This window comes from Candoia aspera, chromosome 9, assembly GCF_035149785.1.
Source record: "Candoia aspera isolate rCanAsp1 chromosome 9, rCanAsp1.hap2, whole genome shotgun sequence".
Classification (NCBI taxonomy): domain Eukaryota; kingdom Metazoa; phylum Chordata; class Lepidosauria; order Squamata; family Boidae; genus Candoia; species Candoia aspera.
In genome coordinates, this window is record NC_086161.1 from 470,254 (window position 1) to 496,123 (window position 25,870).

Genomic DNA, 25,870 nt, shown 5'->3' on the forward strand with positions numbered 1-25,870 from the left:
CTCTGCCAGGCCAGGTGTGTCTTTTTCCCCAGGCAGAGGATGGGGCCACCTTGCACCCTCCGCCTAATGATCAGAGGGCCACTCTGGCATGACTTGGGCTGCAAAGAGAGACTTGCAGGATCTGGCTAACCCCTTTCCACCGTGAAAAAGTGGGTGCCAACAACCGGAGGAGGCAGCCTCTTCCTGTGGCTCCCTGGTAATCAGCCTGGAAGCCCGCAGCTCCAGGCCACGTTGTGGCTCTGTGTCCCAACCCCCTTTTAAGGCCACTCTTGTAGATCTGATGGCCAATTCTAGAGATGGACTTCGCCTTTCTCTCTCAGTTCATCGGCCCTGGGATTGCAACCTTGACGGACCGTTGGCTTTCCAGGCTTTCATCTGGATTTTTTCCAGCTGTGCCTTGAGCTGTGGCCACGTCCCCTTGACCTCGTTGGTTACATTTTTCTGCTCTGACCAAGGCTGGCTGTTTTGTTTTTTGGTTTGTTTGGTTTTTTTGTTGCTATTGTTGTTTTCATTCCACACTAGAACAAAGCACACCAGCCACTGAGGACAAATCCTGGCAAAGCACCCTGTGAACTTTATTGCCTGCGCATGTCCAGCAGCTGTCTGGCCACCCTGCCAAGGACAGCTGAGAAGGGAACGGTTGCACTGCTGGGACTTCTCCTGCCGGCTTGATGCGAGGGGGGCACAGGGCATGCACACCGCAGGCATTCCGCTGAGCTGAGCCTCTCCCACAGCCAAGGGTCTCAAGAGTTGAACCAAGGGTACAGCTACCCTTCCTGGTGGACAAGCCCCTCCCCGAGTCCCCTAGGAGGCTGCGAGAGCACAACTAGGATACGGTGGCCCCCCTTCCAGGGCTGGGAGACGGGGAGGAGCTGGCGGCAGCAAGCCGCTCACCATACAGATCCAGCAGCTGCAGGACCACGCCGTTAGTCCAACCAAAGCCTTCCTGCAGGAGAGGAGGGGGTAGGGACCGGGCCAATCAGTAGAGGAAAGTGCGGCCTGTTAGGTCAAGAGCCCCCCCTCCTTCATCTTGAGCGGCATCTACAGTGACGTCTTACCTGCACTGGATACTCCCCACCAGAACCTGGCCTCCCGTCACCTTCAACATCATACTAGAAGGGAAAAAAGGGGTTAGCCACAAATGGTGGCTGCTCCAGGCTACAGTGCCACAAGGACCAGCATAAAAGGACAAAGAGAGAGGGGCCTGCACACCGGAGGCTCAATACTGGGGAGGGACAGAGGAAGGATGGGGGGCCAGCTGCCATGCAAAATGAAGCCACTCGGAAGAGTAAGCCAAGGCGCATACAGACAAGAGGCCTCACCTTCTCAAACATGCCTTGGTGCTTCTCGTAGACAGCCAGGTTCATCTGCAGCCAGCGCTGAGCCAAGCTGAAGGCCAGCTCCTGCGCATGGGGGGAAGGGGACTTGGCCAGGCCTAGGAGGGCAGGAGATTCCGTCAGTTTACGAATGGGGCGGTGAGACGTTGCCCTGCAGGGTTGAGCTGGGCTGTGGCTGGGAGAGTCCACCAGAGGAACAAGGCTGGAGAATCACCCATATGGGAGTTGGAAGAGCAGAAGCAGTGTCATCCCAGGACATGCAAAACACAACACCCTCATGACTCTTTGGAAGGACTCCTCACCTGCAATCACCATGTGCTGGAGTGGGGCCCAAGCATTTGGAAGGTCCCACTGTTGCCCCGTCCGTGCCAGGGAGGTGGGCAGTCCATTGGCATAGGACAGGGCTGAACTCTCCTGGGGGCACAGACAAGGGTGAGGGCATTTCCAGCCAGGCCCTCCAGGAAAACTCAAGGGGGGAGCAGCAGCTAAAGGCCTGGGCCAGGGCAGGGGGAGGGGAAGGCGGTCGTGAGGCCACCCATCCTGTCTGACACCTGGCCCTGGTCCCCAGGGAGTGGAGCAAGGTGCAACCAGACCGCAATGTTCAGTCTGTATGGGTGGGGAAGTTAGCCCTGCCTGCCACCACCCTTTCTGCGCATGCATCTGTAAGGCTTCCCCACAAAGAAGGGTTCCAAGGTTCAGCACTTCTGCAGCTAGGGAAAAGCAGGTGGGCAAGGTGCTTTCTCTGCTGCACACCTTTGCAACCCCCCCAGACTTGGAGTGCTCCCCCAGAAGCGGGCCAGGGTCTCTGCAGGTGAATCAGAGGGTGCCTTAGCTGAACCCGGGAACTGTCTAGGCAACGTCCACCTCCTGGCGGTCTCTGGCCAGCCACCAGCTGCCTCTTACCTCCAGGTAGCGAAGCGCCCTCTCCACCCTGGGCGGGTCCGCACCACACTCAGCCCACAAAGGGCTCAAGTTGGAGGGGTAGAATGCCCGGTTGTGTCTCTGGCGGAGGAGGTTATAGTCCAGCCAGACGCCTGCATCATCATTCCACAGAACAGCGGTGAGGGCAGCCACCCGCTGCTTCCACGCAGCCTGGAACCGGCCAGCTCTCTCACTGTTCCCTGGGGAGGAGGCAACACCCCTCCTTTGCAAATGCCATTCCCAGGCAGACAGGCAGGCAGGCAGGCAGCTCACCCGGGCCAGGCCAGCCTCACGAACCAGCCTGTGGCAGGTGATGCTGACTGCATCCCTCCAGGCAAGCAGCCTCCTCTCTCCAGTCGGGCCTCCCTGGCAGACCTCCCATTGATGTGGGGGCTGGTGGCAACTGCCTTGCCTTTGCCCCGTTTCTCACCGAGGACTCGGTAGAAGGTGGCCAACAGCTGCTCAACTTTGCAAAGAATGGCGTTTAAGTCCACCGGCACAATCGCGCTAACTCTGGTGTCTTGGAGCGTGGCCTGCAGCGGTGGGGGGCCCGGCAAGAACCAGCGGGAGGAGAAATCCCACCCAGACTCAGCAGCACTCTTCAGCTCTGCCCAAAGCCCCTGCCGGGCTTCTGTGGGGAGATAAGTGGTGAAGCGGGACGCGGCAGCATCCGCTGTTGCCCACCATGGCCCCACACAGGGTCGGGTTTCTTCCCATTCCTAGAATCTGAGAGATGGAGGAGGTCCCCAAGGTCATGAGTCCAATCTGCATCACTGCCAAACGACTCTTACTATTAAGAGGTTTCCCAAACATTTGACTGGGAATTCCCTTCCTGTAACCTGGACCGTTATTATGTTCTGCCTTCAAGGATTGTGGCGAACAGGTCTTGGCCCTCTTGCATGTGTGACACCCTTTCAGGTATTTGAAAAAGGACACCTGACCCTTTTCCTCTAATCTCTAACCTTATTCCCTGAACCCTTCTTAAGATGTGGTACCCAGAACTGGCCAAAATGCTCAAGGAAGAGTTGGACCAAAGCAGAATGAAATGGAATTATTACCTCCTGTGATTGGGAAGCTATACTTTGCTGATGCAGACAAAAATTGCATCTGCTGTTTTTGTAGCTGCATCACTCTGCTGCTCATCTTTAGTTGGCAATCAGCTACTATTTCAAGATATTTCTCACAATACCATTACCGAGCCATTCCCTCCACTGACAGGGAGGACCTGATAGGGCAGTTACCTTCATCTAAGCCCATTGCCAGCTCCACATCCTTCATGTAGGACTCTGGTCTGGTGGGGGAGAGGATGGAAAGAGAGAGAAAGGTTGAAGCAGATCCAGAAGTTGTAGGAGACCAAGCGTGTCCAAGTAGTGGAAGGAGGACTATATCTGTGGCGGTCACTCACCTGGGTTCCCCCACCTGGACATTGTAGTGGTTCAGGGAGTATTGCTTGCCCCCAGAGGAGATGTTGACAACCCGTTGGACTTGCCAGAAGCAATACTCAGCCTCGAGCAGATGGATGTTTTCCCTGGAGAAGGTAGTGGCCAGAAGATGCTATAGGGGAGGCCTTGAGCAGCAGAGCCAAAAATTCCTGTTTATGCCCAGAGACCAAAGTGGGGTATGGGGGGCGATGCCTTTGGCCAATTCTGCATGCTGAACTGCAGCCCAGCATGCTGAGGAAGCCAAATCCCAGTCACTGGTTGGTTGAAAGATACTCACCGCAGAAACTCGGTGTTGTTTGTGTGGCTCAGGTAACTCTCCATCATCAGGGTGAGGAGTGGTGGCTGACTCCGACGCTCGTAGTACACTCGGCCTCCGTTCGGCACGTGCCCAAATCTGCTGCCAGGAAGCCATGGGGATCAGAAGAGGATTGGTGGCAGGGTAGATCCTGCCAGGCCCTCCAAGGCCAGCAGAGTAGCTGTCCAGGCCCACCTGGTGGGCCTCCCCATCAGCCTGCTGGGGAGTTGACGCAGGAGGAGAAGCGCCCCCTCCCCGCCCTGCCCCTCCTGGCCAACCCTCACTTGCTGACGAGGTGGAGGAAGTTCTGGATCAGGCCCTGGGCTGTGGCGGCCATGTTGGAGAGGAGGAGTCCTGCAACAACCCAGAAGGAGTCCCTGCAGCAGGAAGGAAGGGGGTGAGCCTGGCACAGGGGACGGGAGGCTGGGGGAGGGGCCTCAGCAGAACAGCTGGGAGAGCTTGTTGGGGCACATGCCCACCACCAGCCCCTCACGCGTCTCACCAGTAGTAATATTCACGGAACCGCCCCCCAGGCACCACCAGTGGGTTTGGCACGTAGATCGCGGAGTAACGCCAAGGAGCCACTTTAATGTCAGGATTCATCTGAGGGGAAACAGGAGCAGCTTCTGCTGAGGGCCCAGGCAGCCGCCTGCTGCCCTCCCAGACCGGCTGGCTCTCGGGACTTACCCGCCTGCCCAGCTGCTTCCACTTGGCATTCAGGGCCCGGGCCCAGGACTGTAGCTTCTCATCTGAAATCTTCTTGAGCAGGGGGATGCTAAGAGGGGTCCAGGAGGTTCAGAAGGTAGCCGCCGTTCAAGGTGCCAGTGAGGGATTCAGGGAGAAAAATGGCACAAGCTTTGCAACCTCTGTAATGCCCCCAAGGCCTTGAAAGGAAAAGGCTTCCATCCCCAACCCTGTGCAAAAGAATGAGGCCGAGGCACCTTGGGAGACCACATGAGCCAGGAGCTTCCCAGGGAACAGGGGGGGGGCAGGGCGGGTGGAGCAGGGTCCCAGCTGGCTGCAGTGTGGGATGATGGCAGGTGCAGGGGAGCTGGCCTGGGAGGGGGCCTCTGGTGGGTCGCCCAGAGGCAGATGATTGGCCACTCAGGGAACAGAGGGCTGACTGTTGGCTGGCTGCCAGGGTCAAGGGTCTCTCACCAGAAGGTTTGGGAGTGGCAATAGTGGTCTCAAGCAACAGGTGGGCTCTTTAGGACCCCAAAGACTAAGTCCAGCCCTGTGAACCAGAACAGGACTGAGCGCGAATGCGTGACTTGGAGTGGCCAGCGTGTTCCAGCAAAGTGGTCCTAGTTGAGAAGTCAGCAACTGCAAGGAGCAGCATCTTGCCACCTCAGACAGCAGGGAACGCACCACCACACCTCTTCCAATTGGAACTGTACCTGTCCGTCCAGTCTGGAGGTGTCCAGCTTTCCAACTCCTGCCCTGGGGGAAGGAAGTGAGCCTCCACGAACCTTGCCAGCTGCGGCTTGGATAACACCCCACCGGGCGTGGCATTCACCAGCTCCCAAAATTGCTTTAGAACCACATCTGAGAAGAATGGAGGAAAGGTCTGTGAACCCTGGTCCAGGGAGGAGTCAGATTCAGAATTTCCTCTGCAGCTGGGAGCAGGGGTGTGGAGTGCTAGGCTTGCATCAGCACACTTTGGGCCCAGGAAGCCTGTTGCCTTGCTGCAGAAGTGCACTACTGGCATGCCCAGTTGGCCTCCTTCTCATTTTGAGCAGACCGTTTGGCAGGAGCCACCGGTCTTACCTCTCTGATGCAACACCACAACCTACTTCTAAGTCCAGGACAATCTCACCAAGGGATTGGGGTTGCTATGAGAGCAGGGTGGCTCTGGTAATGGGAAGAGGTCTATGCTGCAGAGGTGGACTTACAGGACAGGCTGGGTGTGGCATTCACCTGGATTTGACTTCAGTGGCATGTCCACAAAGTGTTTGTCATCTTGAAAGAGCCTGGCCTGCTGGACCTGCCGGAGCAGCTCCCCAGTGCAGTAGATGTGGCTGGCAAGGGAAGAGCAGAAGCTGGTCTGCAGGAGAGCAATGCCCTTGGGGAAAGTAACACCAGTGCAAGCACCACCAGCAGCAAGGCCTTCACAGGACAGGGAAGGCAAGCCCAGTTGCTCCTTTACGCCCACAGCCATGGCTGCCAGTGACAATGCACCCCAGGCATCTTCTGGACAGCGAATTCCATTCCTTCCCCAACATCTGGCCCAGGAACACTGCAGATGCCAAGGCTGCCAAGCTCACTCTCCCCATACAGCCTGGAAGAACCGCTCTGTTGGCACACTGGCACAGGAGAGGGCTGCCATGCCTGCAGGAGGCTCTCCTGAACTCTGTGCAGGTCCTCCCCCCCTCCCCTGGCTGTCTTGAGAGCAGCCCCTCCTTGGCGAGAGGGATTCTGCCCCATGCGAATCACACTTTGCAGGGCGGAAGAACCACCTATGAGGTACCCATCTGGGCTGAGCATTCAACTAGAGCTAGCAAGAGGGGCTCCTTCCAGTTCTGAGAACACAGAACTCAGGCACCAAGTCTCAACAGAGTGGTGAAGTACTAGCTGCTCCCTCACTCAATGATTGGCAACCAGGGACAAACGTGGGGTCCCCCCAAACCTCCCCCCTTCTCTCCACCAGGCTAAACTCTTCTAGCCACCTTCTAAAGTAACATGATTTTTTTCTCCTTCTTTAACCTGCCCTCCCACTCTTCTCATTGCCCAATACGGTTGGCTGGCAAAGAGAAGCTCCCTGGGTGCATTTCCTGGCTTGGTAGGGTTGGCACCAAGGCCATCCTCAAGCCTTGCCCAGCAATCCCCTGCCTCATCTCCATTGCACACTGTAATTTTAGGACAGCAACAAGGCAACTCCCCAGGAAATGCTGCCCCAGAGCACCCAGGCTAGCCCACCACCTTCTCACTCACTCACCTGTCACATGGGGGTGGGAGGCTGCCTGCCGCTGCTTGCCACCCCCACAGAGCTGCACACAGGGCCAGACACACCACTTGACCTGGCATTTCAGCAGAGAGCGGGGGCACCAAACAGCACCTATCATTCCAGGCTATCCCCACAAAGCAAGTCTGTAGTTTCACCCCCGCAGCCACGCAGGACTCTGAACTCGTCTGCTTTCCAGGCGGAGCATTTGCTGGGCACCAAAACCTGCTTGGAAATACAGTGGCGTCTGCTCCAGGACTGGCATGCAGACAAGGGTGGAGCCTGGGAACTTGCAGGCCCAGGGGAGGGTGGTGTAAGGGAAGGGCAAACTCCACAGCAATTTGTGCCACTGCCCAACCCAGGCAAGTCAGCAACCTGCTGCCTGGAAAGAAAGAAGGAAAATGCTCTCAAGCCACTTTGAGATGCCCTTCTCCAGTGCCTTGAACCCTGGCTGTGTCTCTTCTTCCCCAAGCAGCAGCTTCAGAGCTTAGTGGTACAAGCCAGCCTTTGCTTTGTGTTGCTTATTCTTCTGAACACACCCTCAGTGCCTGCAATACAACCCTAACAGGGCAATGTGCCATGCAAATAAAGAGTCTGAAGCAAGCTCAAGTCCCAGTGAGCTTTTATTGAGCCAATTCTCTTAAAAAATAAGTCAGGATTTTATCATTCAGCACTTCTGACAATATGTTCACAGCCTTCCATTATATACTTGTGTACATACACTGTGCCAAAATCTGAGCTCTGCTGGACATCTGCCAGTTCCAAACCAAAAAAAATAATGTTCCCCTCCCAACCCACCCTGTTGACAAATTCTAGCCCCCACTGTTCATACTGGACATGGCCTGAACTGAACCAAGGATCAATGAAATACAACATTGCTTGAACTGAACAAAAATGTATGTCCCCCGAATTTTCCAGTTTCAAGAAAGGGAAAATTGACTTATTTTCTTCCACACGTTCCCACCCCACAAATCTTGGTTAAAATACAGCAATGCTGTATCTTTGTATTATCCTGCCCCCCCACCCCCCACCCCCCACCGCTTGCACAGGACTCCAGAAAGACGCTGGAGGAGTGGAGGAGCTTGCAGCAGAGAGAGGGGGCGCATCTCTAACTGCTCCTACCACAAGATTCCACTGCAAATGGGGCATGCCCCCACGTGGATTGACCTTCCCATGTCCTGCCAGGGAACAAACAGCCATGACTGTGCCCCGGAAAGTGTCTGGTGGTGTGCTTTGCACCAACAGCATAGGTCAGACTACTGGTGGAAACAGCTCACAGCCAGACAAGGATCCTGGACGCAACAGTGCCTCTCCCGATTGGCCGGATTCAGCCAGTCCTGTGCAAGCAAGCCCACCCTTAAAATAAAGAAATGCAGAATGAGATGCCCAAATCAAACTCATCTGTTTCTGTGTCTAGTCTCTGTGATCTCATCCAGCTCTAACAACAGACACAAAAGCAGAGGGTGCAGGAAAGATGCTCCCATCTCATTCTGCAGTAATTAAAAAAAAGCAAAACTGAGCCCACCCCCCACCCCCCGAGGCCATCTCCACTGAGTGCAGCATGCTCTGGGAAGAGCCCATGGAATTTACGGCCAAAGCATTAACCTACTGCAGGAGTGAAGGAACCCAAAAGGTGCCAGAGTTTGTTCTCTCTGAATTTCCCCAAAGCAGCCGCATCAGTCGAGAAACTGTTGGTAATTGCTCTCTATGAATAAGTCGTCCAATTCTCAGCCTTCATTTTCAGATGGAGTTTAAAAAAAAAAAAAAAAAAAAAAAAAAAAAAAACTAGACAGACCAGGGTCTCCCTAGTCAGTATCTGGAGCATCTTTCCATTTCCAAGTCCCGCCTCACCGTCAAGAGACAGCAAGGGGCCATTGTCAGGTGGCTTTCTGACCCAACCAAAGCTACCCAAAAATGGCACTGGGAGGCTGAGGTCGCTCCTCTGCTAGGTGGCCACGGGTGAAGTAATACTTTCTCTTTAAAAAATGCTGTGCTTCAAGAGTGACAAGAGGAGTGTGGCACCAGGCAGAGTGGCCACCTCAGCTCATGGAACCACATCGTGTGCGCATGTTGTCGCAAGGTTCTAGAGTGTTGCACACATTTTGCCTCTGCTGTAAAGCAACCTCCCCTCCCCTGGGAAGCCCCCCCCCCCCCCCGGCTGCTGCAGATGAGCAAAGTTTCGCTTTGGGTCAAAACTGCCCCCTCCCCAAGCTGCCCACCCCAAGTACTCGCTAGTCTGAGGCAGCCACGGTTGCATTCCCGGCAGAGGAGCTTTCCTTTAATACAGCTTTTGCTACGGTTCTGTGGAGTCACCTAGACAAGACATGTTCCACATTCAAAGGGTTGTCAGGAGGCACCTGGCTCTAGGCACAGTTCTCTGAGGTCAGGGCTGGAAAAGGTGGTACTTTCTATCAGAACTGCTTGGCTTGTCGGGGCAAGAAAGTGGGGTGGCTCCGACTACCCCGTCTCTGAGCCAAGAGAGCCTGCGCTTGCCCAGGTGCCTCCTGGCAGTCTGCTGCTGGTCAGGCTGGAAGGGAATTCACTAGAAGTTTACAGGTTGAGTGGTCTCGCTCCTTGTGCCTGCGTATCAGGCCAAACACCAAGCACATTGGGAGGGGCACACTTTAAAGCAACACTACTGGAATGGAAAGCACCCCCCGCAGGCAGGAGAGCAGAGGGCTCGTCTTCCCTGCTCTTGCGTCCCTTGCCCAGCAGGCTTGAAACAGGGTTGCCGCAAGCTGGCAGGAAGCCTCTCATGCCAGAAGGTGCCAGGGCCGGCCAGGCTTTGGCTCGCTTGAGTCCCAATTCTAGGCTGCCACTTTTTGTTCTTCCTTGCTTCAAGACAAACAAAAGTTGTTGTGCCCCCTCCCCCGTAATGCAGATCCCACTTTCAGGGAGGTTCCCCCCCCTTGGTGGGGGGACACCCAGATCTCTTCCAAATATTGCAACCCCTAAAGCAAGCCAGACCTACCTAAAGGCCTGAAGTCACAGCGCTTGGCATTGAGTAGCGTTGCGGAAAACTGAGCCCCTCTCACCTTTAGCTGCTGTCAAGATCTATCTATAATCCCTTTAACGCCAGCAAGCCTCATCCAAACAAAGAAAAAAAAAAGGAAGTTATATGAACCCTTAACAGAAAAACACATATTTACAGAGTTTGTACAAGTATACACATCCAATTTTCTGCAGAACACACGAGAGAGGAAAAACCATCATGGCTTGGAGACAAGTCTGCCCAGCAAGTGCTGTGCCCCCCAAGGGAGACTCACGGAGGCCAGTCTGTAGTGTTCTGCGAGAGCCCGGGGGCTTTTTGGGTGGCTCCTGTGCAGAGTGGTTGGCAAGTGGCTCTTTCCTCTCAGAGTGTGGAAGTTTCCCTCAATCAACCCAGGCAATCCAGGTTATTTTGCTTAAATACACATATTTACAGAGTGGGTGAACTACAACTGCATCTCAACTCCTCCATTAAAGGAAAGTTAACCAAAACAAAACTACTGACAAGGGCCACCTTCCAGCATTTGCACCTGGAAGGGGAAGGAAACAGGTGGGGAAGGAGATTTTGACCTGAACCAAAACGGCTCCTTGGGCTGTATCCAAAGGGATTCTCTGAATGGTCTCATAGCATAAGGCACTTTGCACAAATAAGTAACAAGCTTTTTAGCTCAAAAGACAGATGAGGAGCCAGGGAGAAGTTGAAATGCATTCGGTTGGGCAGCTGTGGGTGAACTTGAAATCGCAGTCAAGGTGGAGTTTGGGAGTCTTCTCGTTTCAGAGTTCTTCTACTCCATCACAATGAAAGAAATTAAAACCAGCAGTTAGTGCAACTAATGTTCAGTCAGCACACAGTGCAAACAAGTGGGAAAAACAAAAGGTATTTTCTTCCTATCTTCTGCTTTTGTCCTCACAGCCAATTTGTTTTTAAAAAAAGGGGGGGAAAGCTCTGTAATTTTAATTGTTCCAAAAGAAAAAGATGAAAAACCCTCAAAGAGAAGGGGCATTCCCCAAGAAATGACGTTTCACATGTCCAGATCAAAGGGCTTTAGCTTGTGTGTTTAAGCAAAGCCTAGAAAAAGAAAAGAACATTACCTTTAGTACCAAGGAAGCAGCATCAAAAAGCCACCTGCCTGATTGCCGTGGCCCAGGCCATCCCAGGTCCTGCCCGCCAACTCCTAAGAGATGCCAGCTACGCACAACCCTGTGTTCAGAGGCCACATGCCAAAAAATAGCGGGCAGAGTCTGGTCATAAGCCAAAATAAGTATCGATACTTGTTTTCCTCTAGATGTGCACTTTAGTAATTTCCTTCGATAGCATTCAAAGGCACCATGCAGGAAAAACTCCGCAAGGCTCCCGGGGATAGCCTATACCAGAGGATTAGATGAGGGCCCGATCCAGGCAACCCACCCACTGGCTCTGCCCTCTGATACCTACGCAGTTATGGTTTATCATCTTCTACGGGCTCGCTGTGGTATTCTGCCACATACAGACTCTTGTCAATGTTACTAGGGATGGGCTTAATTTCTGTCCCCAGCTGCTCTTCAATACTCTTCAGGTTGAAACGGTCATCATAGGTGATCAAGTTGATGGCCAGGCCCAGATGGCCAAATCGACCTTCGAAGAGAAAAAGCAGAGATTCTCACTGGGCAGGTGGCAGCATGCCTGCCTCACGTGGAATATGTGCGGCTGACTTGCTGGCAACCAGTTCTCTCCTTCCCTGCCTATGTGATAGAGCGATATATTCCAGTGCCAGACCCTCACTTGCTGTAGTATTTTTAACAAGACGGCTATACTAGTGTAACGTTGTGGGGAGGGGTACAATCAACCGTAAAAATCTTAATCCTTGGGCCTCAGATAAAAAAATGTACGTACGTGCTGCTTATTTGTTTAATCCAACAGCAGCTTTAAATATAATGTATCTTATGATGTGCAAGCAAGACACAAATGTGCTCCTTGATAATGCAATAACTAACATGCACAGCATTTCACAAACAGCTATTATAAGAGACAGACTCTCCCACGGGAAGCTGACACCCTCTGAACTTGCCTCCTCGCTCAGCTGGCACCACCCTGCACAGAGAGCAGCATGGAAAGGATGGCCCAGCTACAGAGCCAAGGGGATTTGCTGATACGATGCACTTATGGGGCAACCTGCACCTTGCTCGAGGGAACTGCTGAACTGACCAACTGCCCTAAAGAGGCGCTCCCTAAGGATTCTAGCTGCTTACACGTGAAATAGGGTTGATGTTCCCACTGATATCAGCAAAGTTATGGCAGGTATCTCAAGCGAAGACATGTATAGTTTTCACCCAAAAAGCAATCAATGCTAGCTTCTAGCTGTCCAGAATCTTTTATTTTCTATCATGGGATGTATCCATTTACATAAAAGAGCTATACTATACAGCAAACAGATTGTAATTTTTCACTGAACAATGGCCTCACCTGATCTGCCAATACGATGGAGATATGTCTCTGCCAGCTTTGGAAAATCAAAATTTATCACAACATTCACAGCTTGGATATCAATACCTCGGGTAAAGAGATCTGAAAAACAAACCTTTCACCTTAGAAAATTCTGGTAATGCAGAAAAGCAGGGCTCAGGAAAACAGAATCTCTTGCTGTAAGTGACACAATACTCATCCAACCCTTTGTCTGTTCTATAGCCTCAAGCACAAAGACATGTTAGAGTGAAAAATTTTCAAGAATGCATCCTGTGGGGTTCTTCTTTTGATGGCTCCCTATTTCCCACCTCCTGGCCTCTCTTTCTTTAGCTGCATCTCAACTTAGAAAATAAAAGATACAAGATGATTCCTATCATAATACTGCTTGTTTAAAACATATATTAAAGCAACCCAACAACAGTAAAGCATCACATTAAAAAGATCACAATTAGAACCCCACCCTACCCCAGCCAAATGACAAAGTGCTCTCACATTCACAGTCTTAACGATGAAAACTTCAATTTTCTCTTTTTTGCCTTTCTGAATATCAGGAGGACACTGTCTGAGGGACTATTTCAGTGTCAGAGACAAGATTTGGAAACCCTGATTCCCAGCCCTCTCTCTTATCTCTAACACAGGGATGAGAATACCCGAAACACATGTTCAGGATATGCAGACCAGACAGGCAGATTCAGTTTGGAGCAGCTGTCCCAGAGACACCTGAGCGCCAAGCCATGGAGGGCTTTATCGGTCTAAAGCAGCCCTTCGCACTGTACTCAGAAGCCTTCTGGTAGCCACTGCAGGGCCTGCAATGGTAGTGTTACATCCTAATCCTAGCTTTCGCTGACAAAAGATGAGCTGCACCAACTGCAGCTTCCAGGCGATCTTCAAAAGCAACCCCGTGTGAAAGCACATTGTAGTAATCTACAGAAGAAGTGACCAGGCACAGGGTTTTCCTAGTTTCACCATATCCAGGTGCTAAAAGTAGCTCCACAAATTCCAAAAATGAGGCACCAAAACCGCCCAGTGACTAAAGAGCCTTTCCAGGCAGCACACAAGCCACAGAGAACAGTGGGGCACTCACCAGTGCAAACAAGGTTGCGGCATAAGCCATTCCGGAAGTCATGGAACACTCGATTGCGGTGCTCCTGGCAAAGAAGCACAGAAAGTCTCACCAAGTTATTCTTGACCAAAGCCCAGGAGTTTGTGCTTCGGCACCCCAGGGAAACTCCAAGCACTACTGGCAGACCTCTAACAGGAGCAAAAGTCCCACCTGATAAGGACACCTAGGTTGTCACCAAACGTGCCATTTGCATGACCAGTTGCCCTCCCAATTCTCACCCTGGGACCTCTGCCCAAGCTTCCACTGGTCTCTCTACAGGCTTCTCCTCATCCACTCTGTAAGTTTCATTTTATTTAGGAAATAAAAACTTTCCAGAGCTCCAAGTGCTTAGCCAACGGAGACCAAGATGACTCCAAAAAAAATCTGCACATACACCCACCACTACTCCCCAATTCACAACCTGAAACCCAGCAGACATTCATTAATTGCCCCGAACAGCACACTGACCTGTCTCATCTTTGCATGAATGTAGAAGCAGGAGTACCCCAGCTGGGAGATTTTCTTAGCTAACAATTCAACCCGTTGGGAGGAGTTACAGAAGATGATGGACTGATTTATTTGGAGCTAAATGCAAAGACAGTAAGGTGTTACATTGTTCTCTGCTTGTAAACTGCAAGGCAACTTAAAAAAACAAGGAGTTGGAATGCTATAGCTTCTGATTTACAGCTCTTAATTAAAGCATCACATATTGAACTCCCCTCCTCACACCTGGTTATCATCCTGAGGTGAAGACACTTCCAAGCAGTAGTAATGCTTATGATGAACATGTCCCCTTTCTTGTAAACTGAAAGTCTGAGCCAGGAATGCTGCTTTACTTCAGAAGGAGCCTGATAGCACCTTTTCTAATGCATTTTATTAAAAGGCATAAGCTCTCATGAGCCATAACTGACTTCATCAGATGCACAGGGCGGCTAGACTGAGGTAGGATTTAAATTGGGGGGAGGCGAGGGAAAGGGAGGGAAGGGGAAGCCAGGCTGGTTATGCAGATGCAGGTTACATGTGAGACAGATTACAAGCACCCTATCAATTAACAACTGTACTGTGTTAAAAACCCACTGTGGGTTGCATGCATTTGATGAAGTGAGCTGCAATCAAAAGCTCCTGTTAGTCAGAAAAAGTGCAACCAAACGCTTTCTGATTTTTTGTCACCTTAGGACTAACAAAGAGAATCAGTCTGGTTTAGTGGTTAAGGCATCAGGCTAGAAACTGGGAGATCATGAGTTCTAGTCCCGCCTTAGGCACAAAGCCAGCTGGGTGACCTTCGGCCAGTCACTTTCTCTCAGCCCTACAAAGGAGGTGGCACTGGCAAACCACTTCCCAAATCTTGCCAAGAAAACTGCAGGGACTTGTCCAGGCAGTGGCCAGGAGTCAACATTGACTGAAAGGCGTACAAAAAAAGACTAACAAGGTTCTCCTGTTACAATGCTTTACTTCAGTATATTGCCCTAGAGCCCCACCAAGGCACCCCAGACTACTTTTCTCCCAGTCAAAAGATAAAGCGTGGCTTCGTAATTGTTTGGTGCCCAAAGATTACAACTGTGGAAAGTTGACCAAGTATTTCTTTTGTTGAAGACTGGCCATTTTGAAAGCGGACAGTACCAGACTACAAAGGCTTGGGGAAAGGCACACAGAAACAAGGCAGTAACTAAAAGACTGAAGCAGTAAAAATAAAAGTTTTGTAAGTGGCAAAATAAAACCTTTCATTCAAACAATATTCTATAGGACTTCTTTGACTTGGTCACTTTATTTTTTAAGCCTCCAACTTAGCTTAAATCTCACTTCTTACCCTGGAAAATAGAGTGTTGAGACAATGCACTTTCTGGCGCTCTGTTACATAAGCATAGTACTGGGTCACTCCCTTCAGAGTCAACTCCTCCATCAAGTTAATCTCGTAGGGTTTCTGCAAATGGGAATTCTGGAAGAGAAGCACTCTGAAATGTAGACTGCAGCATGGCAAGAACAACCACACTTGACCCTTTGCTCAATTATGCACCAACCCTAAATCAAACTCATTCAACTCACCATAAACTTCTGCACACTTAGAGGGAAAGTGGCTGAGTACAGCAAAATCTGCCTGTTCTTAGGTAGAGTGAGAATAATGTCCTCCATTATTTGCACAAAGTCTTGAGACAGTAACTTGTCTGCCTGCAATAAAAAATTGGCCAGTTCAAAGCTCAAGACTTCACGATACATCAGAGAACTTGTTCCATGTTTAACCAGTCCTCCCAGCAGGTTACTGGCCAGAGTCCCAGCTTATGTCAAAACAATGTTTCTTAGCCAGCCATGGCAGGCCACTTCTGGCTTTGAGGCCCCCTTCTCAAACAGCACGGGGGGATGAGGCATGATCTAGCCCTGATTTCAAGCTGCAGTTGACCAAACTCCGACAAAAAACACCCAGGACAGCTAATCTGGTAGCAGAGGGCTCAGGTTATAACTCCTAAAGTTCAGCCAGTTAGATTTTACCTCATCTAGGACAATCATCTGGATGTGGTCCACCTTTGCTACTCCCTTTTTGATGAGATCCAGAATCCTGCCTGGGGTTGCTATCACCACGTGCACTGCAAAAAAGAGGAGCAGGTATCAGGCACTGACAAGAAGTGGCACCAAGAACTGGGCTGTCATTCAGGGTCACCCCGCCCCTGCTGCAGGAGGCCTTACCTGTATCATCGAGCCTCATTATGTCATCCCGCAGGTTGGTTCCTCCTGTAGTTGCCATCACTTTGGCCCCCCCCATGTGTTTGCTGACCTGGATGCAGATCTGGCTGACCTGCAGGGCAAGTTCTCGTGTGGGAACGATCACCATTGCTGCAAAAGAGAAGATGCTTTCAAGCACTCTCATTCCATGCTCCCAGGGGTCTGTATGCTAATACACGTCTATCAAGAGCTGAAAGTAAGAGTTTCAGGAACCCGTGTGTCCTTTCTCGCTCACAAGGTCCTTTAATAGACACCAAACTAGCAAGGGGCCTGGATGTGCTGAATCTGGTTTCCTCCAAAGAGAATGGAATGTGAACCATTTCAACATTTCATCAGCATTTCAAGGGTTCATAGTAACAAAGAAGGAGCATCTTTCAAATCACACTTCTCCCCAACTCACTATGTAATGAAGATGATAGTGCAGGGAAGTGCAGCATGTGGGGTGTTTGCCTAAAGCTCTAAAACTTACTCAGTACATTTTAATAAGGCTTTCCAACCAGCTTTGGAAGAGCAATGCTGAACTTAAATACCCCACAACCGTTCTGAAGTTTAGTAACAAGTGCTTCTTCATGCTTTGAGCAGTAGGACCATTAAAAAAGAATTTATGGGATCTGGGAAAACAGACAAGATGTTCACTTGAAAAATTCAAGCGTTCCATGCCCACTGTCCACCTCTATCCTAATGTACTTTCAGTGACTTTGCAAAAAGACCTTAAATTGCTGTTCAGCCATCTTTAATCCTTGTAACCACTCTATAATTATTCATTGCTTAGGAACTTGAGCACGACAATTCCCATTTTCATAAAACCCTCAAGAAAAAAATGCTCATGGAAGAGCCAAGGAAAATCATTCCTTCCCAACCTCAAAATCTGAAGGTTGGCTTTATGCAAGAAATCTCTCTTCTGACATTTTGCAGGTTTGTTAAATAGGGACATGGCAAGGAATGCTAGTGATTCTATAACAATTACAAACAAGAAACATGGGTTAACACCAGCTTTTGATCGAAGAACCCTGAACCTATTAACAAAAAAATTAGCAATTTGCTTTTTTAAATAATCAGAATGTAAAGGCATCTAAAACAACAACAAACCCACAAAAACAAACCCTGCAACAATCTTGTCTGAACGTTCTCATACTTACTCTGATAAAAAAAAAAGCACTTGGCAGAAAGTCCAAGACTGAAGAGGAGGATGTGCAATACTAATTCCTGGAATCACTACCACACAGATAGTAGTATTCCCAGGCTTTAAAATAAAATAAAAGGCCGCTCACAGGATGCCCCAGTTCAAAGGCAGCACAGGAACTAGGACAAGGGGGAAGATGGTGTCACACAATTTCATCCCAAGTCTTGCCTTCCCAGATATGTAGCTAACTGAATGCTGGCTTTGGCTAGACAGACTCAGTGGAACAAACAAAGCAGCAAAGTAAGTGCTCTCTATGGACTAGGGGAGGGAGTACTGAATGGGGGGTGCAGTAGTCTCTCTATTCTATCTGCATAAAATAAAGACATTCTTGTTAGCAGCAGCAGCTTCACTTTGAAATTCCTCAAGCCCTTCCTGTCAAAATCTAATAGTAACCACAGGGGCCTTACTAATTCCAATCAAGCCCTTTTCCAAATACTTTTATGCTTCTTTCTTTCATAAAAGTGAAGCTGTTATGTAGCTAGCAACCTAACATGGCCACTGGTGAAGATGAAGACCTGCTGCACCTTGAGCCAGCATGGCTCATTATCTTCCACTGACCTTGTATATTGTCCTTCTTTAAGTCAAGCCTTTCAAGTAAGGGAATGAGGTAGGCGCCACTCTTGCCGGTTCCGTTCTTAGCTCTGGCCAAGATGTCCCTTCCAGACAAAGCAATAGGAATGCTCTCCTCCTGAAAAGAAGCAGGAAAGCAATATAAAATACACTTGGCAGTAAAGGAAACGGGGAGAGAAGGCTAAGTACCAATTGGAGAAAAGATTTTGAATGAGGTAGAGGATAGAGAATACAAACATAAAGCGTAAAAACGAAAGGAGCAAAGGGCTATACTTTAGATGAAAAAGCAAGGAAGGGTTAGCTGTCATTCAAGTGTGCCTGCAGCTAACCCCTTTGTGGCTCTGTTCTCATTCCCAGCTGGAAGAGGAAGACCAAGGTGCCAAAACGTAGTCAAATCATCAGCCTACACAACCTCATTACACAGGTTAATGGCAACCCTTTGGCAAGGAACTGACCGTGACACCAATAATTATAAGCTCCCTCCCATGTCAACAGGGGTCTGTGGTTGTGACTAGGTGGGCATTCAAATTTTGAAGGGCAGGAAGAAAATATGGACTTATGGCTTCTTCTGGATGGGCTGTAGCCTGTATAACCCAACCTGCCACATGCATCTGCCTCTCTAGACTGAAAGGCTGGGTTCGGAGACAAGAACATTCCTGCTCTGGTAGCAATAGTAACATAAACTAGTGATTCAAACAATCAGTTGCTATAATAAAGAAGCCTACTGGAAACATGCATTGTTTTGTTCTCATTCCATCTACCACTGGAACCTTAGTTATCTGAAGGAAACTAAATCAAGCTAGAGCCAATGAAAGACTGAGAAATCTCAACCTTTTATTCCAGATACCCTGTCCTCTCCATCTCATAATGATCCATGAAGAGGCCCTTTCTGTGTGCACAAGAGCGAGTCCTTCAGCTTGGATGGCTTTTGCTGTGAAGGTGTAAAATGATGGCTCCTATCATCTTGTGCACAGAGAAAAGTGCTCTTTTCTCTGGGGTGGAAGGATCTGAGTGGCCAGCGGTGGGAGAAAGGACCTCTTCTTCCCACCTACTTCTTTCATCCAGCCTTCCAGGAGTGCAGAATGGGTACAGCTCTATCTAGGTGATACAAACAGAGGTTCAGCAGAAGCTGACAGCACCGGGCACAGCATCCTGACATGGGAATCCAAAGCCTAATATTTTCCCCACACGTTCTACAATATACATTTCTATTCATTAATAAGCATCTTATAATAACTTATTAAAGTTGTATTTATTAAACTTACTAAACTTATACCACAGTTGACCAACCTGAATAGGAGATGGTTTTTCCCAGCCCATTTCAAAAATTCCCATCAGCAACTCCCGCTTCAGACAATAATCTTCAAACTCATTTCCTTTTGTGGATGTCACATCCTGGACAGGCAAAACAGAATAATTAACTCATGCAACCTCAATCTTAACGCAAAGGGCATTCTGAGGTTAGGCCTAGCAGCAGTGTGGGTGCTCCAGTGCCTGTTAACCTTCCCCTAGGGGCTGAAGACATTCTTGGGAAAGCAAAGGTGGTGGGAAGCAGGGGGACTGGGCTGGGCAAGGCTGTGGAGTTAAGGCCTAAAAGGGGAAGGAATTAAGTGCTGATATACGCAAGCTACATGTACTTGATAAAAGGGTGGGGGATGAATGATGGTAGAAACGGGGGGTAGAGAAATTATCTTGGGGCTAAATTCAAGTAAGTTGTGGTCTGAGACTTTATGCCCATGCTTTTTATTCAGAACGTACGTGTGTGTGTGTGTTTTCTTTTAGCCTCACCAGTTGGTTTAAAGTGAGCGGTTATTTGTAACTAGCTACACCATCTACAGCAGGCAGCTATTCCTTGTGAGAGACATTTTGAGATGGTGTTAATGATTTTGTTGTTGTTTATTCATTCAGTCGCTTCCGACTCTTCATGACTTCATGGACCAGCCCAAGCCAGAGCTTCCTGTCGGTCGTCAACACCCCCAGCTCCCCCAGGGACGAGTCCGTCACCTCTAGAATATCATCCATCCACCTTGCCCTTGGTTGGCCCCTCTTCCTTTTGCCCTCCACTCTCCCTAGCATCAGCATCTTCTCCAGGGTGTCCTGTCTTCTCATTATGTGGCCAAAGTATTTCGGTTTGGCCTTTAATATCATTTCCTCAAGTGAGCAGTCTGGCTTAATTTCCTGGAGGATGGACTGGTTTGATCTTCTTGCAGTCCAAGGCACTCTCAAAATTTTCCTCCAACACCACAGTTCAAAAGCATCGATCTTCCTTCGCTCAGCCTTCCTTATGGTCCAACTCTCGCAGCAATATGTTACTACTGGGAATACCATTGCTTTAACTATGCGGACCTTTGTTGTCAGTGTGATGTCTCTGCTCTTAACTATTTTATCGAGATTTGTCATTGCTCTTCTTCCAAGGATTAAACGTCTTCTGATATCCTGACTGCAGTCAGCATCTGCAGTAATCTTCGCACCTAGAAATACAAAGTCTTTCACTGCTTCTACATTTTCTCCCTCTATTTGCCAGTTATCAATCAAGCTGGTTGCCATAATCTTGGTTTTTTTGAGGTTTAGCTGCAAGCCAGCTTTTGCACTTTCTTCTTTCACCTTCATCATAAGGCTCCTCAGTTCCTCTTCGCTTTCAGCCATCAAAGTGGTATCATCTGCATATGAGATAGTTAATGTTTCTTCCAGCGATTTTAACTCCAGCCTTGGATTCCTCAAGCCCAGCATGTCGCATGATGTGTTCTGCATACAAGTTGAATAGGTAGGGTGAGAGTATACAGCCCCGCCATACTCCTTTCCCAATCTTAAACCAGTCCATTGTTCCGTGGTCTGTTCTTACTGTTGCTGCTTGGTCGTTATACAGATTCTTCAGGAGGCAGACAAGATGACTTGGTATCCCCACACCACTAAGAACATGCCACAATTTGTTATGGTCCACACAGTCAAAGGCTTTAGAATAGTCAATAAAACAGAAATAGATGTTTTTCTGAAACTCCCTGGCCTTTTCCATTATCGGATATTGGCAATTTGGTCCCTAGTTCCTCTGCCTTTTCTAAACCCAGCTTGTACATCTGGCAATTCTCGCTCCATGAATTGCTGAAGTCTACCTTGCAGGATCTTGAGCATTACCTTACTGGCATGTGAAATGAGTGCCACTGTTCGATAATTTGAACATTCTTTAGCGTTTCCCTTTTTTGGTATGGGGATATAAGTTGATTTTTTCCAGTCTGATGGGCATTCTTGTTTTCCAAATTTGCTGGCATATAGCATGCATTACCGTGACCTCATCATCTCGCAAGATTTTGAACAGTTCAGCTGGGATGCCGTCGTCTCCTGCTGCCTTGTTATTAGCAATGCTTCATAAGGCCCATTCAACCTCACTCTTCAGGATGTCTGGCTCTAGCTCACTGACCACACCATCTGATACTTAACAAAAATCCCAACCCACAGCTTAGAAATTTCAGAGTTCCTGCAAGTAGATAGCAATCAGCAAAGCAAGCAACCTATCGTCATGCATCAGTGTGGATTCTGTAAGACCATGGCAATTTAATCAGTTTGAAACCTTCCACTTCATTGAAAGGAACATCTGCTGAGAAGCATCTACACAACTCCCTTCCCCAGGTTTAAAGTTTTAGAAAGCCCTTACCGACGTTTTGATTCTCAGATCTTTCGGAGGGAGCTTTAAAGTCTTCTTCCAGTCATCGCCAGGTCTGAAATGAGAAAATTATGTTAGCTACTGGACCTGATTTTGTCAAGCTAGATCTCTACATCATACATGACACCATCACCTTTAGGGCTGAAAGTACCACCCAACTAGAAATGTACATCAGAGGAAACGGAACAGAACGCAGCTGAACTGAATCTCCCCAAACCGTATATCCATAACAAAACTTTTAAGAACTTTAACCCATTCCTTTATCAGTTCTATGAAGCAAAAAAAAAAAAATCTCTGGAAAATTTAGCTTGATCATCACACTGGTGGTTCCCAGACTTCTTTGAAGAAAACATGACAGGGAAAGTGGAGTAATACAAGGATAATTCACTTACTCCTGGTGACAGTAAAAAATGCCAGCCATCATGGGAAGTGGGTCAAAATGCAAACAACAGCCCTTTTAATCCACCTAGAACCTGTATCTGACATACAAACTCTTCATGTCACAGAAAGCAAAGGCTATTTTAAGTCAGTCTCATCACTTTAAGTTAGTGTAATCAAGCATTAACGCAACATTAAACAAGCAGTGGAGAATGTGGAGAGAATCTGAACATGTCATATATTATGTCCTTTAAATTCAGCCAGAGTTATGCATCTTTTTTCCCACATCTCAAAACAGTAGCCTTCATTTTAGCTCCACATTAACAACCCTGTAAGATACACAGGGTTGATAACATATGACTGGACCCAAATTATCCAGTCAGCTTCCATGACTGAAGGTGCATTTGAACCAGTGCCCTCCAGGTCAGCTGAAATACCTTAGCCATTATATTATGGCTAGATGAAGCCATTATATTGTAGAAGGCTAGATAAAGCATTCTTCAGCTCCTCATCGCACAATCGTGTTTTCAAATGTGAAAGATGCAACAGTCAGAATTGAAGCTGTTTTCCCCAAATCTAACCAGCAAAGCTAAGCAAGCCGTGGGCACTCCAGAATGGTGAGCTATGTGCCAGGGCTGAAGACTGTCAACACACCAGGATGCTTACAAGGGGAGGAGACCCTGGTGATGCTCTAAGATCTCTCTAAAGCTGATTACAGCAAGCTGGTTCAGCTGCACTGGCTGCAGGCAGCAAGCACTGCTTTACAGTGTCTGCTACTGCCTCCTGAGCAGTTACACTGAGCTGGAAGACTGTTAATTTCCCCAGGAAGTCCTGAACTCCCTAATTTGTCTGCCACTCTCTGTTCTATGTGAAACAACAGATTATCCTAGTGTGGCCCTCCTTTTGTAGTTTCACCAGAACAGGCAGGTTGGAGTGCTTGGTTTAAATGGGCAGAGACAACAGGATCAAGGCAAACTGCTAAAAGAAATGTCCCGTGAAGATGAATTTCCATTTCCTCCAGAAAACACATGACAGAACTACTCACACCAATATTATCCAAACATTACCTGTTCTAGGCTGGGTAACTCTTTGGAAAAATCTTCTGAAGCAATTACACTATGTACCATTTCAATTTCCACAGATAAGCCAATGATACTCTCTCAGCCCAACTCACCTCACAGGGTTGTTGTTGTGGGGAAAACAGGAGGAGGAAGGAGTATTAGGGATGTTCACCGCCTTGAGTTATTTATAAAAATAATAAAGGTGAGATAGAAAATAAATAAATCTCTTTATCAAGATGATAACCTTGCCACTAGTAAGAAAGCCTCACAAGTATACAGGATTGTCTGTAACACTGTAACATGTGGATTCTCTACTTTAGTTGATCCCTGATGCAGCAAGCAAACTGACCTCTGATTTTAGCTAAGGAAGCCCAATACCAGTTCTGAAAGAATTGAAAAAGTTCTAGCAATAGCCCAAAGGCTTAATGCTAAGTTAAATTCAAGGTGCTGGCTCTTACCTTTAATGCCTTCCAAAGCACCTGTCCCAGATCACTGAATGAGCCTTTTCCTCAGTATGTGCCTCCCCATTCACTGGGGCACTGCAGAGAAAATCTGTACTGGGTTCCAGTTATCAGAGGTATAAAGGACCTCAAATTGCATTGGGGGGGGGGGTCTGCAGTTGTGTAAGTTCCCACTCACAGAAATCCAGCAGAGCTAGGAACCCTCCAGTCTGATCAGAAGGCCAGCCTTTCTTTAGAGTCTCCTAATGGCAGGATGTTGCTACCCTTTGCTTCATCCCAGTGCCAAATTAAACTCTACGTAGGTTGGGAAAAACCTGTGTTTTAAAAAATATACAGTCACCCTATACAAATGATGGCACCATGAAGCAACAACAGGAAGCAAGAGATGAATCTAATATAAAAGCAATAGAATAGGACAAATGTGAGACAAATACAATTCAGAAATGACATCAAATATTGCTGTAGTTGGTAAAACAGGTACAAGAAGGAAAGAGCTCATACTCCATTCAGAAGTCAGAACTTGGAGGCCATTCTGTGTGTCCCAAGATGACTGCTGATGCTCTACACAAGTACTCACTTGATAGTGGAGGCCATGCTCTGTGCTTGCTGAGTGCCATTGTTGATTGTGTTGGGATGTTTCAGCTGGTTTATCTGCTGCTGAGCCTGTGTTCCCCCGCTTCCTGGACCACCACCAGGTTTTACTGGGCCCCTCAGCTGTCCATTTTGACTGGAGAGACCCATTATAACAGGGTTCTCTGTTCTGGCCGTACTCATGGTTGCCTTTTAAACGTCTTTCAACTTCCAAACGGTTGTGAGTACAGAAACTGTAATAGTTTATTAGACTCTCCAAGATGAAGAGATAAATTAAGTCCTGCTCAATATATGAGTCTCTTATTGCAACGGAGGCAAGCACCTGTAAAGTCACTCAAGATAAAGCAGTCACTTGCGCTGATGCACGGTGGAACAACTTTTTAAAAAGTCTTCTAACACACTTGAGTTCTGTCCAAACCACTCACTTCAATCTGAAAATAAGATAGACAAGGCCATTAGTACTTGCAGTTGTTTGCTGTATCCCACATCTCCTCCAAGTAAGCTCTGGAGATGTAAATAAACACAAAGGACATGGAACATGAGTCCCGGATTACACTCCATTCCAAATAATAGCCTTCCACGGACTACTGGCTTTTTGGGACATCAGCTGGATCATAATTCTGGGTGTAGAGAACATATTGTATAGAAGATACCCGTCAACCGAGGGTAGCTTTACTTGTACATGATTAAATGTATTTAGTTCGCGAAAGCTTCCTTACGCCTTCCGAGGTTTCTAAACCGTTTTATTCTTCTGCAAACAAGCCACACGGCTGAGGTACCTCCCAAAACAGTCACAACCGCCGCCCGCCAAACCTCGACCCGGATACCGCTGAGGTCCCAGTTGTTAGTCACTCCTCCCCTCCCCGACTCGAGGCCTCTGGTTAAAGCGGCGCAGGGGGCCCTTTCACGATCCTCCAAGCGACGCGCTTCCCCGCCTTTGTCTCAGGCCCGGCCAGTGGCGGCGCCTGTATTCGCCCGGGCGTCGGGACGCGGGCGGCACTCGGGCACAGCCGCGAAGCTTGGGCGCCAGGAGCGCGGCTGCCCGGAGGAACCCGCGGAAGGCCTCGCTCGGGAGCTAGGCGGCAGCAGAGGCAGGGGCCTCCCGGGCCTCGCGCCACGCGGAGCCTCGGCCGGAGAGGCAAGAGGCGTCCTCGCCGGGCCCGGCCTCCACCCTCGCAGCCCCGGACAGGCCCGGCCGCTACGGGAGCCCGGCCAGCAGCAGCGCCCCTCGCCACCGGCGGGCCTGGAGAGTGGCGACGGCGGCCCGGCCCGGGGGAGCGCGCGCCCCTCGCGGCCTCAGGAGCGCCTCCCGCCCGGGCCCAGCTCGCCCGCCTACCTGCCTGCCTGCCTGCCTGGCGGCCGCGCTCGCTCCCCGCTCCAGGTCGGCCTGTCTCGCAGCCCGTCGGCCTGTGGCTCCGCTTGGACTATGGCGGCGGCGACGCGACGACAAGATGGCGGCCCCTTCCTTCCTCCTTCCTTCCGTCCTGGCGCGCGCGCCCTCCTCCTCCTCCGCGCAGGCCCCGCCCCTCTGGCCACACCCACCGCCGGCCGCGCAGGCGCCCGGCGCTGCTGAAGGGCCCTCGACCGCCCCCGCGCGGGCCGCGCCTGCCGGGCGGCTGCTCCGGCCCGGAGGCTCCGCTGCTCGCGCGAAGGCTTTCCGGCGCGCTCCTTCCGAGCCCGCCCGCCCGCCCGCCGTTCCCTTGGCTCAGCTGAGGGACAGGGACCCCCGGTACCGTCGGGCGCCCAGAGGGCTCGCCTGGCCGCGCCGGGGGGAGGGGCGGGGA

At 49.6% G+C, this 25,870-nt stretch overlaps 2 protein-coding genes across 8 annotated transcripts; both read right to left on the reverse strand.

Annotated features, from left to right (window-relative positions):
- Positions 1–551: 551 nt before the first annotated feature.
- On the reverse strand, positions 552–7,109 carry TREH (trehalase). 5 transcript variants are annotated; one of them, XR_010068489.1, is made up of 16 exons: positions 6,931–7,109; positions 5,913–6,013; positions 5,372–5,540; positions 4,683–4,770; positions 4,498–4,598; positions 4,280–4,372; positions 3,978–4,097; positions 3,664–3,786; positions 3,500–3,549; positions 2,689–2,889; positions 2,241–2,458; positions 1,640–1,751; positions 1,323–1,435; positions 1,059–1,112; positions 766–946; positions 552–625 (listed from the first exon to the last, which is right to left on the reverse strand). XR_010068489.1 is itself a non-coding variant. In XM_063311496.1 (15 exons), exons 1-15 carry the CDS (start codon positions 7,017–7,019, stop codon positions 827–829), a joined length of 1,731 nt encoding a protein of 576 aa, XP_063167566.1. In that variant the 5' UTR covers positions 7,020–7,109; the 3' UTR covers positions 552–826. The 5 variants fall into 5 exon arrangements, 4 of the variants coding, with proteins under 4 accessions (XP_063167566.1, XP_063167564.1, XP_063167567.1 ...); XM_063311496.1 differs by having other exon boundaries at positions 552–946; positions 5,393–5,540; XM_063311494.1 differs by having other exon boundaries at positions 552–946.
- A 432-nt stretch (positions 7,110–7,541) lies between these two features.
- On the reverse strand, positions 7,542–25,567 carry DDX6 (DEAD-box helicase 6). Of its 3 annotated transcripts, none has more exons than XM_063311019.1 (14): positions 25,423–25,567; positions 24,073–24,517; positions 21,587–21,650; positions 19,228–19,332; positions 17,926–18,055; positions 16,149–16,295; positions 15,954–16,048; positions 15,513–15,635; positions 15,277–15,405; positions 13,938–14,054; positions 13,452–13,515; positions 12,368–12,469; positions 11,360–11,539; positions 7,542–10,709 (listed from the first exon to the last, which is right to left on the reverse strand). In XM_063311019.1, exons 2-13 carry the CDS (start codon positions 24,267–24,269, stop codon positions 11,364–11,366), a joined length of 1,449 nt encoding a protein of 482 aa, XP_063167089.1. In that variant the 5' UTR covers positions 24,270–24,517; positions 25,423–25,567; the 3' UTR covers positions 7,542–10,709; positions 11,360–11,363. The 3 variants fall into 3 exon arrangements, with proteins under 3 accessions (XP_063167089.1, XP_063167088.1, XP_063167091.1); XM_063311018.1 differs by having other exon boundaries at positions 7,542–10,993; XM_063311021.1 differs by lacking the exons at positions 24,073–24,517; positions 25,423–25,567 and adding an exon at positions 23,041–23,185 and having other exon boundaries at positions 7,542–10,993.
- Between the last annotated feature and the right edge of the window lie 303 nt (positions 25,568–25,870).